Source organism: Muscardinus avellanarius (genome assembly GCF_963383645.1).
Source record: "Muscardinus avellanarius genome assembly, chromosome: 16".
In the NCBI taxonomy this organism is placed as follows: Eukaryota; Metazoa; Chordata; class Mammalia; order Rodentia; family Gliridae; genus Muscardinus; species Muscardinus avellanarius.
The window spans coordinates 31,734,410-31,754,625 of record NC_137802.1 but is presented as its reverse complement, the minus strand read 5'-3'; the positions used below and the strand labels follow the sequence as shown (position 1 = coordinate 31,754,625).

The following is a 20,216-nucleotide window of genomic DNA, read 5'->3' as shown; positions in this document are numbered from 1 at the left end:
CTGCCCAGCCCCCGGGGGAGAGGAGTGTCCCTCCTTCCCCAACTCTGAGTGGACTGGACAGCCAGAGAGTGAGGTCGCCGCAGGGCCACCAAACAGGGAAAGTTCTGGCAGGGACTGAGGAATGTGGGGGGGCTGGGCCAGGCCCGGAGGCTGAAGCCAGCGGCAAGCCCTGGGTCCTCAGAGGGTAGGAGGAGACCCCCTGAATCAGGGAGAGCTGGGCCAAGACCTAGCAGGCAGCAGTGGGAGACAGGAGGCGCCCCCTCCCCTGCCAAGGTTCCAGCCATGTCCCAGCATGGGCAACACAGGAGAAAGCCTGGGACCCCGGGACCTCCTGTTCGCAGCATCCGGCCCTTCAAGTCCAGCGAGCAGTACCTGGAGGCCATGAAGGAGGACCTGGCCGAGTGGCTTCGGGATCTGTATGGGCTGGATGTCGATGCAGCCAACTTCCTGCAGGTGCTGGAGACGGGCCTGGTGCTGTGCCGGCATGCCAACACCGTCACCCGGGCTGCTCGGGCCTTCCAGGCTAACGCACCTGTCCAAGCACAAAGAATTCCCATACCCCAGGCCGGGGTTTCCTACAACGGGGCTGCCCAGCCCGGCACCTTCCAGGCCAGGGATAATGTCTCCAACTTCATCCGGTGGTGTCGCAAGGAGATGGGCATCCAAGGTAACCACCCTCCCCCAGACCCTTACTGTGTGGGCTCCCATCCCCTCTCGGGGCCCCTCTAGGAAGCCTGGGGGAGGGGGAGGAGCCTGGGCGCTCCTTCCAGACTGGCCTTGAGCCAGCTCACCTCTTTGTCTGTTTCCCCATCTCATAGTAAATCCTCGGTAAGTAAGGGTTGATGATTGATAAATGTTTCTTGATGAGTCACTCAGCAAATATATATGAAGCACCCATTTTGTGTTGGGCACCATGCTGGGCACCAAGGACCAAGAGGAATAAAACCTGGTACCCAAGGAATCTGTGGTCTAGGGAGAGACACACATGGGTAGACATGTCAATTATGGCCCAGGGCAATAAATGCTCAAAGTGCCCGGAGCCGGAAGTGGAGCCAGTGACCTGATTTTGGAGGTGGGAGCTGAAGCCAGGTGCAGTGGCACACACCTGTAATCCCAGCACTTGGGATGTTGAGACAGGAGGATTGCAAGTCTGAGGCCAGCCTTAGCTACTTAGTGAGGCCCTCCACAATTTAGTGAGGCTCTGTTTCAAAATAAGAATAAAAATTAGGGCTGGGGGTATATAGCTCAGAGGTAGAATGCCCCTGGGCTCAATCCTCAGTACCGGGGGTGGGGGGGTGGGGGGGTGAGAAGGGAGCCAGGGGGTATAGCTTGGAGTTAGATCCAATCCCCAGTACCAAAAAAAAAAAAAAAAAGAAATTTGGGCTTAGTCTCAAGGAGTGAAGAGAAGTTTGGTAAAAAGGAACTTTCAGGCAGGTGGTAAGCAGGGACAAAGGCAGAAGGGCTTGTTCTGATGACGTGAGAGGGTGGGGAAAGCCGGGCACAAACCACTAAGCCAAGCAAGGGAAGGAGGAATGGAGAGGGAATGGTGCGGGAATTGGGTAGCGGTTAAATCAGTGATGTGTACATGTATGTACATACAAGGTTTTTACCCCAATATGATGTATGAATATAATGCACCAATTAAAAAATTAAAAAAAAAAAGCCGGGCACAGAAGACAGGGATGGTGGAAGATAACTGGGGAGGAGGCCCAGGGAGGAGGAGCAGGGTGTTAGGGAGGGACATGTCCTGCTGGGGCTTGGAGGACTGGGGAGGACAAGGGTGCCTCCTCTCTTTAGCCTTCCGCAGGAAGTGGATGAGGCTGGATGTTGTAGCATCCTGCAGACCAAAGGTGGTGGGTGAGCCGGGCAAGGGTCAGGTGGGGGCTGGCGGCTAGGCAATGAAGAGCAGGATTCCAGGGTCAGTAAAAACTAGTGTTTGTCTCTGTGTAGCTCCGTAATAGAATTCTCTAGCCAGCCTGAGGCCCTGGTTCAATTCCTACCACCACCCAAAACAAAACAACAAACAAACTGGTGTTTTAAGGAGCATTTAGCCTAAGCCAGGCATTATCTGTATATGCTAATTATTAGCTAAGCCAATCCTGAAAAACACCCAGGAAGTAAACTAGAGCCCCATTCCACAGAAGAGGAAACTGAGCCCAAGGTCACAGAGGCACAGGTGGAAGCAGGGCCTCGGCCTTAGCAGCGGTTCTCCTGGACTGGAGGTTGCATCTGATGCCTGGTGGACGGGCAGAGGTGCAGGTGAGGGGTCAGTCTTGGCAGGCTGAGTGGGGAGAAGGGCGAGGGGGACAAACCCCCTCATCCTTCTCTTGCTGTGGCCACAGCCCAGCTCTGAGCTCTGTCACCTCCTCCCAGCCTCTCCCTGTTGGGACCCAGCTGCTGGACAAGGCCACCGGGACCCCAGCTAGGGATCCCACCATCCCCCAGATCCCGAGACCAGAGTGCCTCACCCCTCTGCTAAGGGGGTCTCGAGGTGGCCCCGGGGGTCCCCTAAGAGGCCCCCGCGGCACTCAGCCCCCCGCCCCTCCTCCCGCCCACGCCAGAGGTGCTGATGTTTGAGACCGAGGACCTGGTTCTGCGCAAGAACGTGAAGAACGTGGTGCTGTGCCTGCTGGAGCTGGGCCGGCGCGCCTGGCGCTTCGGCGTGGCGGCGCCCACCCTGGTGCAGCTGGAGGAGGAGATCGACGAGGAGCTGCGGAGGGAGCTGGCTTTGCCCCCGCCAGACCCGCCGCCGCCCGCGCCGCCCGCGCGCCGGTCCTGCCACTTCCACAACCTGGACCAGATGGTGAGGGCCCCCACCGCAATCCTTCACCCCGCCCTCTGCTCCACCCACTCCAGCCCGAGCCACCCCCTGCCTGAGCTCCAGGCCCCACCACGTGGCTTTAAGTAAGTCATGTTCAGCTCTGAGCCCTAACCCTAACTTTACTGCCAATCCAGCACCGCACACCTCTCCTTTACCCCTGGTGGCGTGGGTGGTTGAGAACACGACGTGCTCGCCTGGCCTGGTGGCGCATGCCTGTAATCTCAGGACTTGGAAAGTTGAGACAGGAGGATTGCAGGTTCAAGGCCTGACTCTGCAGCCTAGCAAGACCCTGTTTCAAAAGGAGAGAGAGAGAGAGAGAGAGAGAGAGAGAGAGAGAGAGAGAGAGAGGAAGAATATGAATTAAAAAAGGGCTGGGGGGTGTAGTTCCAAGTAGAATGCCTCTGGGTTCAAACCCTAGCACACAAAGAGAAAACAAACAAAAACACCTTCTGATCCCGTGGCTCAGAAGCATAGTCTCCCTGGTTCCTACTGCGTGACTTTGGGCAAATTATCCCGCCTCTCTGTCCCTCAGTTCCCTTACTGGTAGCACAGGGACAGGACCTACCTCCTGTGACTGCAATGAGCATTAAATAAACCAGCACCTGCCGAGGGTGTGGAACAGAATCCGCAGAGAAAAGGCACATCACAGGATTTAGCTCTGGCTGTGACTAACCTCATTTCTACCACTGGGGGGAGTGAATCTAGGGAGGTGTCTTAACTGAAGACCTGTGGAAGCCGGTCAGAGTCCACTATGCGCCTACTTGGCCATTATACTCCACCACCTTCGCCAGCTGACCCTGGAGGGCATTGGAGCGTAGGTGGTGGCTCCAGGGCTGGTTCTCATTGGGTCATTTAAAGTCTTCTTTACTCGCTCCTTAGCCCCCATCCCTGATTTAGCTTGGCTGGGGCAGGAGGACCTTGGGTGTACTGGCAGATGGGAGAGCTGAGCCCTGTCCATCCCTCCAGGTGCAGAGCCTTGTGAGCTACTGTACATGCCCAGTGCAGTTCTCCATGGTCAAGGTGTCCGAGGGGAAGTACAGAGTGGGGGACTCCAACACTCTCATCTTCATCCGGGTAAGTCTGGTCTGGGGGTAGAAGGGCCCCAGGGTCAGCAGAATGGGATTCTTTCCATGAGAACCTGCCCAAGACTGAAGGCAAGGACAGGAAGTTGCCGTACACCCCAAGTCATCAGGAGATTCCTGGCAAAGTTGGCAAGCCTATCCTCTCCTTCCATCAAGGAAGCCAGAACCACCACCCTCTACCACCTCCATCATAGCTGAGTTTAGAAGGTTCACCCAGGCAGAAGCGGCACTTTCCTTCCATGTACAGGCCTCTACCCACAGGCTTTGTCAGAGCAAGGGACCTGGGAACCCCAAATCTGTGACCAGTGCATGGCCCCTGCTGCACAAACCCCAGGACCCCCCTCGTTTCTGGCTGGGTATATTCTGCAGAGTACATAGCAGTAGAGGTCCTAGATGTACCTCCCACAACCTGCCCCCCAATACCTGGTTGCATCTCTCCATAAGTGGCCTGTGTCGATGGGGGTGTCCAGAATCTCAGTCATGGCCAAGCCCTTTTCCCTGGCATAGGCCACCCGAGAGCAGAGCCTTCGACATGAGCCTTCACCCAGACCCCGAGGCACCAGCCGTGTAACAGGCTACAACGCCTTGCTCCACTTTTTCTTTTATTTCTTTTTTTTTCAGTACTGGGGGTTGAACCCAGGGGCATTCTACCTCTGAGATACACCCCCAGCCCTATTTTTTATTCATTATTTTGAAACAAGGTCTCACTAAGTTGCACAAAGCCTCACTGAGTAGCTGAGGCTGTCTGCGAACTGAGATCCTCTGTCTCAGCCTCCCAAGTACTGGGATTACAAGCCTGGCCACCACTCCCGGCTCTCGCTCCACTTTACTACCGAGGAAATGAAGAGACATTGTGACCTGCCCCAGCATGGAGTGTGGCAGGACTCCCACAGGCTGTTACACACCGCAGAGGCAAAGCCAGGGGCATTCAGGTCTCACTCCAGATACACCAGGGGCAGGCGCAAAGCCATCTGGGGTGAAGGGAGTACCGTGACCAGGCTCCTTAAGGCCAGTTGGGGGGCAGATTTCTCTTTGCCAGTTTGGCATCTACCCTTGAAAACACATGTTATCTGCTACTAGTCATGGAGGAGACCAGATCACAGAGTTTTCTTGCGCCCAGCCAAACGTGCAGAAGGGAGCATTTGCGTGTGGCAAGTACATTGGTGGGCATAACCCTGAGTGCGTGCCAGCAGCTTGTAGGCTGGTCCAGAAAAAGGGTGCCTTCTATCCTTCCCTCAACCTCACCCTTGCCCTCCTCAGATCCTCCGGAACCATGTGATGGTACGAGTGGGGGGCGGCTGGGACACGCTGGGCCATTATCTGGACAAGCATGACCCTTGCCGGTGCACGTCCCTCTGTGAGTACCCTGAGAGTCCTTCCCCTGTGGGATTGGTTGGAGAGGCATATCTCTGGGGCGTGAAGCCAGCAGCAGAGGTGGGCGGTAGATCTTATCTCCTGGCACAAGAGGTGTATGGGTAGGATGGAGGAAGACCCATGGCACAGTACTAACTACAGCCATTAGATGGCGTGCAACACACGCAGAATCAGCACTTAACCGGTTAGGTTGTGTCTCCCCGGAGCTCTGGTCTGGTTCTGTGGCGCAGTGATGGCACCAAGCATGACTTTAGAAGGTCTTTAGTTCTTCTATAACCTCCCTCAACACCTCAAGCCATCCAAAATAAGCATACAATCTAAGTAAGTAAAAGTTTTGGACCTGCAATTCAAATTCACCTTTAAGCAAGTTCCCCTGCTGTGTCTTTTAACCTCTAACCCCTCCTGTGAGGACACCTTGGGGCTGCTACTCCTAGGCCTTTAGAGTGGGCTATGGGGCAGGTACAGCTGGGGGATGGGAACAATGGGCCCCATCAGCACGAACTGAACCCTTCCCTCCTCTCCTGTCTTCTCTCTGGGGGACTGTGTTGGTAGCACACAAACCGGGCAACTTCCTGAAGCCCCCAGCCCCGCCGGTGCAGCATGAAGTAAGGGTGCAGGATGGACCCTCACGGCCCCAGCCTACGATGACCGTCTGCCGTTCGCAGAGCCCGCTGCCTCCCGTGGACTGGAAGACATACACCTCTTCAGGCCGAAAGATGAGGCCCCCTACCCCCACACCCCGAAGCGATCAGGGGGCAGGAGCAGGGCCCCTCAGAGAGATGACCAAGTTCCTAAGGTACACAAAAGGGACAGGGAAGGGCTTCTTTCTTCTTTGGCTTCCATATCCTCAGAGGCCACCCACCCCAAGATAAAGGGGGCAGCATCCTACCCCAACAAAACCACCTAAGTGTTTGAAACCAAAGGAGCTCCCATTACTGGAATCATCTGGTTATTTTCTATGCCTGCCCATTTCGTAGACAAGGAGGCCGAGGCCCAGAAAAGGGACAGACCCAGGGCTAAGACCTGCCCCATGATGCGTAATCCCTGGCTGTCAGACCTCTGGTCTGGGGTCATCGCTCAGAGGTTCTGAAGTCACTGCAGGCCTGAACCAGGTCTTCTTGCATTTGCTACCCAGGAAGTGAGGGAGAATATACTCAAACAGCGATTGCCATAAACGGGGCTCTTGGGCAGCCACAGGGCAGAATTTTTTCAATTCAGCATGAAGTCTAGCTTGCTAGGTGTTCTGGCTGGGGAAAGTGCATCCCTTCCTGGAGTCGGGGAAGTGTGCTTGATGGCCCTGCCAGCCTGAGGAGTCTCCCTTTCCAGCCTGTGTCTTTCCTTTTCAGGTCCCAGCAGAGGCCTATCAGCCCATCTCGGAGGCAGCTGTCGATAGGAGGTAGCTCACCCAGCTCTCAGTTGTCATCCACCCATAGGGGCCGAGACTCCCACTCTACCCCCTCCTGGAAGAGGGAAGACAGATACCCTGGCGAAGTCCACAGGGGAAGGACTCCCACGTCTTGGGTTCAGGAAGAGACAGCCAGGCAGGGAACCCCTGCCAGGGGCCCCACCCCTACAAGACTCCAAGCCCCTGCAGCCATCAGCAAAGGCACATCAGCAAGAGGACCATCTCCCCTGCCTAGATCCTCCAGCCCAGCCAAGGCCCTGGGCCTCAGGCTGCCACTTCCGGATGAGACCAAGGGTGCTCCGCTCCAGCTCCAGGAGCCAGCATCTGTTCGTTCTCCATCCCCTGCCAAAGGACTCACCAAGATCCCTATCCGACCACCCCCTGCCCAGTCCCCTACCCCAGGAAGAAGCTTTCTGGCCACTGTAAGTGGAGGTCTCATGGCAGAACTGGGGAGAGGCCCTAGCCCATTAAGGGCTGTCACTGGGGACCTGGCTATGCCCAGACACAGGAACTGCTCCATGGACATGAGGCAGCCAGACATCCAGGTCATCCCAGAGCCTGGAGAGCCCCAGGGCCTGGGCCCACAGGAGTGGGAAGGGAGGTACACCCCTCTGGCCCCGTGTAGGGCCGAGGAGCCAGCCCTCCTCCATAGCCTTGAAGAGGAAATTGTGGGCAACCTGAAGTTGCTAGAGGTGGGGGCTGCCCATCCCCAGGGCACGGGGCCTCCAGTTATCCCTCGTAGTGGAGTCTATGTCCCCAACCTGGGTGGACAGTGGCCTGAGCCCAGGGGTCCTTATGACAAAGTCATCCAAGAACTGGCTCAGAATCCCCCACTCCTCCTTAAAGTAGACCTGGAAGCCTGGAAACAAATGGCTCCTGGAAGTATCTCTAAGCTGGCTGTTACAGCGACAGGCCCAGGAAACCTCAAAGGGAAGGTGGGAGCCAGAGAGAGTGGGCCGACCTCGAGGGCAAGCCTGAACGCCAGCGGCGCCAGGAAGGTGTCATCTCCAGGACGGCAGGACTGTTCAGCCCCTGCTGTGTCTGCCAGCCCAGAGGCCCCCAAACCTCTGCCCTCACACCCCTATTCTGACAAAGCCAAGGTGTGTCCGGGCAAAGGCAAGAGAACACTCCGGAAGCCCCAGAAGGTCCCGTCCATGTACAAGCTGAAGCTGAGGCCCAGGATCCGGCCCCGGAGAGACCACAGACCTGAGAAGCGGCCTTCACGAATCCCCAAGCCACTGGCCTACCTCTGCCTGGGCCCAGCCAGGACGCCCCCCTGGGGCAGGCTGCCAAGAACTGCACAGGGCAGACAGGGAGGGGACACAGCCTGGGCAGATGGAGCGTTGGCAAATGAGAGAGAGGAGGAAGAAAAGGAGAAAAAAGCCCCAGCCACCCCATTGGGGAATGGCCCCCCACTTTCAGAGGGTCAGGGGTCTCTGCAGCTCAATCAAAGTCCAGTCCCACCTGAGGAGGAATCCTGGGTCTGAGGATCCTGCAGGCGGGGGAGCAGAGAGGCAAAAAGGATGCCCACATGTGTAAGAACACAGGGAATTTTCTTCACCTCAGTTCAGGGCCTTGGTCAGGAGTGGGTTGGAAGACAAATATAGAGCCAGTCAGTCCGTTCAGCCGAGCAGAAGGGCAGCGCGTCACTCCCACTCCAAGTCGTGTTAGGCCAGGGGCAGAGGGGCCGCCCCGTATCTGGTTACCCTCCCGCAGAACAGTCCCCCACACTCCTGTCCATGCCCACCTATGCCCATAGCTGTAAGTTATTAAAAAATGTGGATCCACTCTTGAACACCCCCCCACCCCGTGTGTGTGTGCGCACACGTGTGTGTTTGAACACAGGGGCATTCTACCTCTGATTTAAACCCCAGCCCTATTTTATTATTTTTATTTTGAAATAGGGGCTAAGTTGTGGAGGGCCTTGCCAAGCTGCAGAAGCTGGACGTGAACCTCCTGTCTCAGCCTCCCAAGTACTGGGATTACAGTCATGTGCCACCATGCCCGGCTGAGCCAGTCTTCTCGAGTCCAGCACCTAGGACTGTAGAGGCACAGGAGAGCATAGCTTCAAGTGTTGACCCACTGGAGGGAATGGGGATGAAGTGGAGAGAGCAGGGGAGAGGGAGCCTTCCTCTTCTGAGGCTCAGCCAGCCTTGCCCAACAGCTTTCTCTTTCTGGGAGGTGGTCGGCAGGTCAGCACCAAGGACAGGGACAAGCTCCACCGTTGGCCAAGGAGTTCAAAGCTTTGCTTTGGGGGTTGGGAAGAGAGACCACTCAGGGCCAGAGGGATGGCTGAGAGTGCTCCACACACATCAATGTACAAGAAGTTATGCTCAGAAGACCAGTCACAGCCCTGACTGGGAAGGAACGAAGGATAAGCTAGGACTGAGTCCTGCTATTAAAAACTTCTAGAAAGCAGCAAAGGGGAAAAGCTGTTTCCTGTCTGGGTGGTTCTAATTGGTTGCAGGTTTAGGTGGGAAGGATATGAGCCCCAGACTCTTCCTTGATCTTCGGCTGACTTGGCCCTTGGGTGTCCAGACTCCTTCCACAGAATCCAGCAGGCAGGCACTGTAAGGACCCCTGCTCCCCCAGCCCCCGCCATGAGGAAGAGTCGACACTGCGTACAGAAACGAGGGAAAACGCTCCCTGATTTTTAATCCAACTTCTTATAACAGCTCAATGGGCCTCACACACTTCCAGACCCTGTGGTGGGAAGCCCTGGAGGGGGAGGGGAAGGACAGAGACTCAGAATGGGTGTGGAGGGGCCTGAAATCCAAGACCTGGGGTGCGTGGAGAGGGTGAGAGGGGCCTGCTGGGGGATGCATTCCGATGGCTCCCATGGAGGCAGCCAGAAGCCCGGGCCCCCCACCCTCACCTTGGGGACCTCAGAGTTGGGGCTGACAGGGCACGTGAGCTGCTGCCGTCCTTTCCGCCATCGCCCTGGCGAGCCAGGGGCTGGGGTTGCAGGAGACAAAAGTGGGCAGACCCTCTTCCTTACCCTCCAGCCACTCCTGAAGTGTGGGGAGGGGAGCCACTGCCTCTGCTTTAGCGGGAGGCTCAGAGAGGGCAGGTCACTTGCCCACTTCACGTGGCACAGCAGAGATTGGAGCCCAGGAACCTGGGGCTGCCCAAGGTTGGGCGGTTGCTGCGTTGCCCCAGTGAGAGGAGGAGGCGGGAATCAGTGGAGGGGAGCGGAGGAGAGAACCAGATTCCCTCCCACACTGGATTCCAGAACAAACTCCCCAGCCACGGCCCATCCCCCAGGATCTCTCCACCGCCACTCTAGACGCACTGATTTCCTGGTCTGAGAGCTGCAGCCTTGGCTGAACTGGCTAAGGCTGGGTTGTCCTGTGTGCCCCTCATGACATCCTCCCACCAGACCAGGGCCAAGGGCTCACGGAGGACTCCCTTTGGCAGGGGGCAGGGGGCATGGTACCTCTTCTCTCTCCTTTCAAATCCCCCAGCAATTCCTCAGGCCGTTCCTTGAATCTTATTATTGTTATTTCTAAATCGGTACAAAACTGACAGTGATCAGCTCCGGTGACGAGAGGTAGAAACCCGGCCAAGCAGCCGGAGAAGATGGGGTGGAGTGAGTTAGGGCATAGGGCCAACTGCTGTTGGGACGGGGGTATCAGATCCTGAGGGCCTCCACCTCTGGGTGGAGATGCAGGTGTATCTCCCCCAAGCACAGGGATCCCCAGATTCTTTTCCTGCCCAGACTGATCAGGGTAATCTGAGGTCTGAGGCAGGCAGAGCCTGGGGTAGTCAGATTGGGATGGGACAAGGAGACAGAATGGCTGCTGGCACAGCCTGACCCCCTCCCGGGAACCACTCTGCCCAGCAACTGCCCTCCAGCACTTGAATCCCCCAATCTGGCAGACCACCCCGTGCAGGAGATAACAGAGAACTGAAACCTGGTGTCATGGAAAGGAATCCATCCTTTGGAGAATTCCATCTCCACGCTCTGTCAGACAAAACAAAAGTTACCCAGGGGGTGATCTGGCTTTGGGGTCAGGAAGGAGGAGAGGGGCACCCGGCAGGGACGGACCATCGAGTTAAGGCTGGAAGGTAGGTTGTTGTGTCTCTGGGGGCTGCTGGGCATGGAGGTCTCCCTGAAAGCGAGAGAGCTCAGCCTTCTCCCCCTGACGGGTCTGGGACCTCAACCCTCGGACGCCTTCATGGCGGTCCTGGGGCGACCTGCCTCTCTCTGCCCTGTGCCGGTGCTGCTGACGGTCAAAGGCCTGGCATCACAGAGATGCCTGGATCTGAGACGAGGGGATGGACGAAATGAGAGCCCTGTGAGCAGAGTTGGAGGCGAGGGGGCGGGGAACAGTGCAGGGTAGATAAGACAATAAGGACTGACAGACATTTGGGCCAGCAGACATGGGAAAGAAAGGCGCTGGGCAAAGACAGACACACTGGGAAAGATGGGTGGGGGCTCTGCCAAGACAGCACCTCCTCACCCCACCCTCTATTTCACTGGCTCACCCCCAATCCCAAAAGGCTGTGGTGCCCTTTCTGGCCAGGCCGCCCCACACTGTCGCACGGAAGGTGGCTGTCCCAGGAAGACAAACGCAGAAGAGGGGCCGGGGTCTCCACGGAGGCTCCCTCTGCCCTCGGCCTCTCCCGGGAGGTGCGTGGCTGCAGGTGCCTCAGGCCCAGACCATCACAGCCGATTGCTGCCTCTCCGGCTCGTCCCTGGGGCGCAGGCAGCCTCCCCGCCCTGGCTGGGGCCCAGCACTGCAGCGGGCAGCCAGGCCAGGCGGGTGCCCGTCACATGATGGCACAGCGGTTGCGGCGCAGCGCGCCCTGGAAGCGCAGGGCAGCGTGTACGTGTTTGCAGCGTGCGCAGCCCACGCTCTTGAGCAGCTCACTGAAGAGCAGCAAGATGTGCCAGTTGTACTTGGCCGAGCACTCCACGTAGCCGCACTTCCAGGTCTTGCGCACCAAGTGCGACACGTTCCAGCGGGGGATCACGCGACCGCGCTGCAGGTCCCGCTTGTTACCCACGATGATGATGGGCGTCTCTGAGGTGCCGATTACTCTGCAGAGTGAGGCAGGAACCACAGAACTGTCAATCCCCAACCACTAGACTTTGTACGTCCAGTTCCAGATGCAGCCCTAAGCCCTCGGATGTGTTCTATTCTCTAATCAGCCCAACAGATCCCCCAAATGGGTACTGTTGTCCCATTTTACAGATGAAGCAACTGAGCCTTACATATTTACTGGCCTACAGTGATGCAGCTGAGTGGCCTGGACAGCTTATTCCTGGAGACCCTGCTTTTAACCACTCCACTAGTCTAACCACTCAATTAGCATCCCAAAATAAGTCAACCGAGCCGGGCGTGGTGGCACACGCTTGTAATCCCCATGCTTGGGAGGTGGAGACAGAGGATTGCGCAGGTTCGAAGCCAGCTGTGCTGGCTTAAGAGACCCTATTTCCAAAAATAAAAAAGTATAAAATAGGTTTGGGAGTGTAGCCCAGAGGTAGAAGGGCTTCCAGGAACCCCAGTACCACCAAATAATAATAATAATAATAATAATAATAATAATAATAATAATAATAATGTCAACTGAAGTGGGGGCAGAAAAATATGAGTGTATACACACCTGAGTGTACTGTAAGGGCAGTGGGCACATACACTTCATGCATATCCCCCCACCGTCCCCGTCCCTGGGGCTAGGAGAACATTCGAACATCGCAGAGCTGGCCAGAGATGGTGCCTCAGCCCCTCACCTCGTCTCCAGGATCTGCTGGCGGATGGTCTTGACGTACTCAAAGCTGTCAAAGCAGCAGATGTCATAGACCAGGATGTAGGCGTGGACGCTCCGGAGTCCCCTGCAGCAGGCGTCTGCCCACTCCTGCAAAATCCCGGCCAGTACCAGTCAGAGCAGCCACGGGGACCCCAGCCCACAGCTCCCTTCTCCTTTGCCACTGCACCAGGAGCCTTCCTCACCCACCGTCCCCAGGAGGCCAGACCCTGGGGGACGAGGTGCTCAGTGCTGCGGCTTCCCCACCCTGAAGCCAGGAGAGCTCGTCCCATGCTGACTGCCCCAGGGTCACTGTACTGTCTGTGCATCTCTGAAGACCTGCCTTGTGACATTCTGTCTGTCCCTCCATCTATGGCTTGGTTCAACAAGTACATTTATCAAGTGCTGATAGGAGACCAGCCCTGAGCTAGTTGCTGGACCTGTTGAAATCCTGTTTCCAATGCTCAGTGGAAGTGCCTCCTCCTCTAAGAAGCCTTCCCACTTTGCCACCCTTCCTGTAAGTGGGAGACTACTCCATCTCCTGTGTTCAAACAACCCTTTGATTATACACCGGTTAAGGCTGTTTCATTTCTAGTTCCCCACATCTGTCGTCAGCTGTGAGCTCCCGAGAGAGCCAGGGCCAGAGGCCTTCCTTATTTTATATACTCCTTCTCAAAAGTCTAGCAACGCTGGCTTTTAGCAGATGAGCATGGGCCTTCAATGTGCTACTCAGTGAGCTCTCCGTGGTCCTGAACCCCACCTGGCCCCAAACTGGGATTAATGGGATTCTTGCTCTTAATACTGTTCTTACACTGCTACCTGATATGCTCCTTCTGTATACTTCTCTCTGCCCTCAGGATTGAGAAATACAAGCCCCAAGGAGAAAACAATGTTGAGACTGGATGCATGGGGGGTGGGTAGGAGAGATATAGAACAGGGCCCCAGGGCAGCTCCAGGGAGATGGACCTTCCTGAATGTCTGGCAACTTCTCACAGAGGAGCTGCAGCTCAGGATGAACGGGCCCTGGAAAGGCTGCTGTGCTAAAGAGATTTCTTAAGAGATTAATTAGCTAATTAACCTGTCAACAGATGCAACTGCAAAAGGAATTTTATATAGCCACTGTGCTGAAGGGGGGGGGGTGTCCCTGAAGTTTAGGAGGCAGAGGCCTTCAGGGACAAAGGGAACCAAGGTCTTCTCCCCTGAGGTTCCACAAGACTGGAAGGAGGGGGCCAGGGGTGTAGCTCAGAGTGAAGTACATGCCTAGCATGGGGGAGGCCCAGGTTTGAGAGAGGGAGGAAGGGAGGAAAAAAGGAAAGAAGGAAGGAAGGAAGGGAGAAAGGAAGGGAGGGAAGGAGGGAGGGAGAGCGGGCGGGCGGGCAGACGATGGTGGAGGTAGGTCTCTGTCCCAGCTTGAGTTGAGATGAGGCAAGGATCAGACACAAAAGATAACTTCAGTTGGTTTTCCACCCTGAAGAAGGAATACAGGGGAGACTTTGGGGGCAGTCATGGAGAGGGAAGTCTGACTTTAGAACAGCACTTCTGGAAGATGCTGCTGCAGTGGATTTCCCTAGGGAGATGAGGTGGCATCTTTTCTTTGTGCTGAGGTCTTAATTTTCAGTACGGGGGAAGACACTGAAGCTGTAGGGAACCATGAACGGCTTCCTCTGAGGCCAAGGCAGACTGCACTCTGCAGGACACAGTGACCTCTGGGAGCAGAGGACCTGCATGTGCTGCAGTTCCTCCCATACCCCTGTGAAGAGTGGAGGCTGGTCGGGAGAGGGAGGGAGGAGGAGTTCCCACTCTCTGCAAGCTCTCTGCTGGGGACAGGCAGCAGCTGCCAGCCTTCAGGGTGACAGCCCCACCCCTCCCCCATCATGCTGCCTCCTCCAGGAGGCCTCCAAGCTGCCTCCCACTCACTCTTCTCTGGAGGTTCCTGAAAGGAAGAGGCACAAGGATCCTGATTGCTGGATCGTCCCCTCAGCTCGACTGAAGGAAGGAATCAAGAAAGCCCAGTTTTCCTTCCAGCTTGCTATGTGCAGGGGTCTAATATGTCCCCCCACCCCAAAAGACCATCTTAGAGCTATTTTGGGGCAGGGAAAGAGGGGCTGAGCATATAGCTCAGTGCTACAGCACATACTTAGCATGCACAAGGCCATGGGTTCATTCCTAATCCCCCCACCCCAAGAAAATAAGGCCTAGTGTAGAGGTGCACACTGGTAATCCCAGTACTTGGGAGGCTGTGACAGGAGGATCACAGGTTCAAGGCCAGCCTCAGCAATTTAGCAAGACCCTATTTAAAAAAAAAAAAAAAAAAAAAAGGAAGGGCGTAGTACTTGGGAGGCTGAGACAGGAGGTTCACAGCTAGCCTCATCCTCAGTTACTTAGTGAGGCCCTTCACAACTTAGTGAGACCCTATTTCAAAATAAAGAATAAAAAAATAAGGATGAGGGTATATCTCAGAGGTAGAAAGTCTGGGTTTCATCCCCAGTACTTGGGAAGCTGAGACAGGAGGATCACAGGTTTGTGGCCAGACTAAGCAACTTGGGAGGCCCTCTGCAACTTAGTGAGACCCTGTTTCAAAATAAAGACTAAAATAGGGCTAGGGTGTATCTCAGAGGTAGAATGCCCTTGGGTTCAATCCCCAGTACCACACACACACACACACAAAAAAAAAAAAAAAAAAAAAAAAAACAACAAATAAAGCTGATGGGAGTGTGGAAGTGTAGGTCAGAGGTAGAATGCCCAATCTCTAATACCAAAACCAAAACAACCAACTAAACAGACAAAAACAAACCAAATCACCAACAACAACAACAGGGAAGGAGCAATGGACACTGATCTCATTCCAGGGATACGCTGGCTGAGAGCGGCTCAGCCACTGGGTCTCAATCATGCATTTGCAGGACACTCCTGTGGTGGGTACATAGGCCCTCTAAATTCAGCTTCCTCCTCTGACAGTAGAATAGGCTTTGGAAGGAACAACTGAGGTTCAGACTTAGGAAATGCTCTCCTGGGATGCATCTTTTTTGGCATCAGGAAAGAATATATTATTTTATTTTCAGTGAATAGACATCAAGATTCTTGAGTTTATATTGATTTCTGGGACATTCAGGGCCTCTTCTCAGTATTTCTCTGCCCAAAGTCCTTTATCTATACTTCAGGAGTAAATTTTAGGTCTCCTAGAGTCCAAAATGAGGGCCAATCAGGAAGAAAAAGGCCAAAAGTCCAATAGATATATGGGCAAAGGACATTAGCAGTTCTAAGAAAAGGAAACACAAAAGCCCTTCAACACCTGGGAAGGCGCTCAACCTCCCTCACAATAAAGATGCAAGTGAAGAGTACACTGGGAATGTCGTACCTCATTTCTCAGGTTATCAAAAACCCAACGGTGTGACAATATCCTCTGATGCAAAACAAGCCCTCAGACACAACGTTTCCAGGAGCAGAACGTGTACAACTTCCACAGAGAGGAATCTAGAGATGTCTTCCAAATTCCACTTGTATCTACCCTTTGATCCAGCAATGCCACTTCTAGGACCTGAACCCACAGACACGCCTACAAAAGTGACATGCACAAGGCCATTCATCATGGCATTGCTGGAAACAGCCCCCAGTGGGAAACCACCCACTTGTCCAGCCAGAGGGGATCTGTGGGACATCTCTTCAGTGGAGTGCAGTGGAGCCATGAAAGAAGAATGAGGCAGTCCTCTGGATATTGACACAAAATGTCTCCAAGTTATAATATTATGTTTAAAAAAAAAAAAACAAGGATTGGAGCTGGGTGTGGTGGTGCATGCCTGCAAACCAAGTATTTGGGGGGCTGAGACAGGAGGATTGCAGTTTCAAGACCAGCCTAAGCAACTTAGTGAGACCTTGTTTCCAAATAAAATATTTTAAAAAATAGGTCTGGGAGTATAGCCCGGAGGTAGAAAGCCCCTGGGTTCCACCCTTAGTACCACCAAAAAAAAAAAAAGGGGGGGGCTGGGAGTGTAGCTTGGAGGTAGAATGTTCCTGGGTCCCATCCCCAGTACCGCAAACAAGCAAACAAACAAACTTAAAGAATGGTGTGCTTTTTATTTTTATGTAAAAAACGGGGTGGAATAGGAATACATTTTTTTAACTTGGGTATAAAAACCCTTGATATATGAATGAAAAACCACTGAGGGGCTGGGCTGCAGCACAGGGGTAGAGCACTCGCCTGGCATGCACAAGGGCCTGGGCTGCATCCCCGGTATCACACAAAACAAAATAAGCCAGTGTGGTGGTGCATGCCTGTAATCCCAGTACTTGGGGGATGAGACAGGAGGATCCCAGGTTTGAGGACAACCTCAGCAATGTAGAGAGACTTTCAGCAATCTAGCAAGACCCTATTTCAAAACAAAAAATTATAAAGGGCTGGGGGTGTAACCTGGAGGTAGAATGCCCCTGGGTTCGACCTCTAGTATCAAGATAAAGCAAACAAACAAAAATAAATAAATAAAAATCAGGCTGACGATGCCGGGGCCAGCGAGGCCAGGATCGGAGCCTGCCGTGAGGCAAGGCCAGAGCTGGGGCCTCTGAGGCTGGGATCAGAGCCTGCTGAGGGGTTAGGCCGGTGCCGGGGCCAGCGGCCGACATCGAAGCCTTCCGTGAGGCAAGGCCACTACTGAGGCCACCGAGGCTGGTATTGGAGCCTGCCTTGAGGCTAGGCCGGTGCTGGGGACTCCGAGGCCGGAATCGGAGCCAGCTGAGGGGTTAGGTCGGTGTCGGGGCCAGCGAGACCAGAATCGGGGCCTCCCATGAGGCAAGGCCGCTGCTTGAGCCAGCAAGGTCTGGATCAGTCCACTGGGTAGCCAGGCCACTACTGGGGCCATCAAGAGTGGGATCGGTACTTGCAACGTGGCATGCACAGAGAAATATCGCAGAAAATAAAAATCAGATGCTTCCCCTAATCAGCAAAAACTAGGAGGAAAGGGGCAACTGGAAGAGGTTGAACTATAGAAAGGGCCCTAGAGTGAAGCAACTAAGGTGACCAATCAGAGGGTATGGAATAGGGGAGGATGGAGCCTCTTTAAAGCAGGAGGTACATAAACAAATGTATCAAAGTTAATCACCAAACAAGCATGGGATAGAGGGAGGGGGAGGGAATGGGATGGGGGCTGGATGAGGGCTAATTGGATGATGTGTGCTTGTATATCCTCTCAAGTCTTGTATTCCAATGTGATATAAGATTACAATGCACCAATAATAAAGAAAAAAAAGAAAAAAAAATCAGGCTGAAAGTATAGGTTGGAGGCAGAATGCCCTGGGTTCAATCCTCAGTAAAACACACACACACACACACACACACACACACACACACACACACACACATATGCGCGCACAAAAACAGACAACTGATACAAAAACCTATGAGAATAGATGGGACCAAGATTTCTCTAGGTCACGGTCTGGACTTTTACTTGCATTTGGTACCAGGAATTGAAGCAGGGGTTTTACTGCCAAGCTACACCCCCAGCTCTTTTTTTCTTTTTGAAACAGGGTCTCACTAGGTTGCTGAGACCTTGCTAAGTTGCTGTCTCAGACTCCCAAATACTAGGATAACAGGTATGCGCCATCATGCCCAGCTAACAGAGTTTGGATTGGACTTTTAAATTGTATCTTACCTATTCTAAAATTAAAATTACATTGAAGATAAATATACAACTAAATGTAAAGATAGAAGCAAAGGTCAGTGTGCAGGCTGGCGGCCAGATTTGAGAGCCCACTCTGGCTGCCACAGAAGTGTCCGTTAGAGGAAAATGGACTTGCTGCCTGGCTAGTCACCAGCACTGTTTCTGGGGCCAATGTGTGGATCACGCTTTGTCTTTGGTGCTGACTCCTGGCACCTGGGATGAGAGAGACAAGGGTCTCTGGTAGGTTGGGTCAAGGCCCTCCTATTTCTGTACACTCTGGTCTGGCTCTGTATGTGTGTGTTTCTGGGAATTAAACCCAGGGACATTCTACCTCTGAGCTACACCTCCAGACATATTTTATTTTAAATTGCTGAGTGTGTCACTAAGTTGCTGAGGCTGGGCTTGACCTTGTGGTCCTTCTGTCTCAGCCTTCCAAGTACTAAGATTACAGGTGTGCCATGCCTGGCTGTTCTGGATTCCTTTATGACCAAATAAACTTGCCTTGAAGCTCCACTTCCCCTGTTCCTCACTCAAACCCCAGGTAGAGAGAGGGAAGGAGGGCAAGGTCTCAGCAGGATGGAGGCAGGGGCACATAAGTGAGGGCGCAGGAAGGGTGCCCGGCAGGTGGTCTTGAGGTTTGGGGAGTATTACTTAGAGAAGAGGCCCTTGGATAAGAGACCTGGTTGGAGTCCCCAGGGTCTCTGAGAACATACCTTTCTCAGGTCCTGTTCTTCTGTCCCTTCTATAGATGACGAAGGTTAATGAGGTTCTGAGGCCATGGCAGGAGAGCCCAGAGAATTAACAGGCAGCTAGTACTTTCTGCCTCTCCCCCACCGCCCCTTGCATGCCTAAAACCTACTTAGTTGGTGCATGCTTGTAATCCCTGCTCTTGGGAGGCTGAGACAGGAGGATCGCACAGGTTCGAAGCCAGCCTCAGCTACTTAGTGAGGCTCTCAGCAACTTAGTGAGACCCTGTTTCTAAATAAAATATAAAAAAGGTTTGGGAGTATAGCCTGGAGGAAGAAAGCCTCTGGGTTCCACCCCCAGTACCACCAAAAAAAAAAAAAAAAAAAAAAAAAAAAAAAAAAACCAAACAAACCATAAAACCTACTTAGTTGAGACATTGCTTCCTGTGTCCCTGACGCACCTGAGTGGGTTAGCTGCCTCTTTAAGGGCTGCCTAGGTCACTTGTCTCCTTCAATGGTGGCACTTATCACACTAGATAGTAATTGTACCTTTTCTTCAGTCTTTTCTTAACAGACTGAGTTCCTTGAAAGCCAATTCTGTAGCTATTCTGTTGAACACTACACGCATCATACGGTCATCAAATACTTCTTGAATAAACTAGCACAGAAATGACTGGCTGTGGGTGAGGTTGGAAGCCGGGTGGCCCAAGGTGCAGGGTTGGGCTCTCAACCCCAGGGGAGCTGCAGTCCAGCCTGCCCGCACCTCCATGGTTCCCAGGGGCTGCCTACCTGCAGTGTGTTGACAGGAAAGGCGCTGATGGGCGGGAAGTCCAGGATCTGGAGGTCGTGCACATGGCCGTTCATGACCACAGCAGGCAGGTAGAGGCGGCGGGCGGTGGTGGGCACACAGACCTCGCTGAACTCGTTGTACAAGAACTGGCGCACGATGGCACTCTTGCCCACGCCTTGCGCCCCCAGCACAGCCACCCGGTAGGTGGAGACCATGCCTCCCGTCCCACTCCTCCACCGCGTCCTTGCCTGGGGCTTCCCCGGGCTGCATATTCCAGGGGCGGGGGGCTCAGCCACCGTCAGGATCAACCATGGTTGCCTCTGCTTGCTCTGGGCCCTCTGTGGCCTCCACCTGGACTGGGGACAAAAGGTGGGCTTAGTGCACAGGCTTATCCCTGGGCATGCCCTGCACTTTCCCAGAACCATCGCCACTTATCCACAACCTCCCACCCTTCCCTCTCCATTTCTCTTTCACTATGACCTGACTTTTCACAACTGGACTGCCCAACCAGAGCGGGCTGCACAGCAGAATGGAAAGAACATAGGCTGGGATTCAAACTCCAGCTTTCCCACTAAGCCTGGAGCAAGACAGTAATTCCTCTGGCTCGCTACCTCATCCTGAAGGGCGAAACTAGGCAAGTGTGTCTCAGCTGA

General features: G+C 54.2%; 2 protein-coding genes across 2 annotated transcripts; one reads left to right on the top strand and one right to left on the bottom strand.

Moving 5' to 3' along the window:
• Positions 1-282: 282 nt before the first annotated feature.
• GAS2L2 (growth arrest specific 2 like 2) lies at positions 283-8,169 on the top strand (the record flags this gene model as incomplete). The annotated part of the gene is made up of 6 exons (XM_080714019.1): positions 283-667; positions 2,562-2,803; positions 3,788-3,895; positions 5,164-5,260; positions 5,830-6,073; positions 6,624-8,169. 6 exons carry the CDS (start codon positions 283-285, stop codon positions 8,167-8,169), a joined length of 2,622 nt encoding a protein of 873 aa, XP_080570145.1.
• Positions 8,170-11,455: 3,286 nt separating this feature from the next.
• RASL10B (RAS like family 10 member B) lies at positions 11,456-19,778 on the bottom strand (the record flags this gene model as incomplete). The annotated part of the gene is made up of 3 exons (XM_080712492.1): positions 11,456-11,726; positions 12,420-12,544; positions 19,563-19,778. The coding sequence occupies 3 exons, from the start codon at positions 19,776-19,778 to the stop codon at positions 11,456-11,458; spliced, it is 612 nt and encodes a 203-aa protein (XP_080568618.1).
• Between the last annotated feature and the right edge of the window lie 438 nt (positions 19,779-20,216).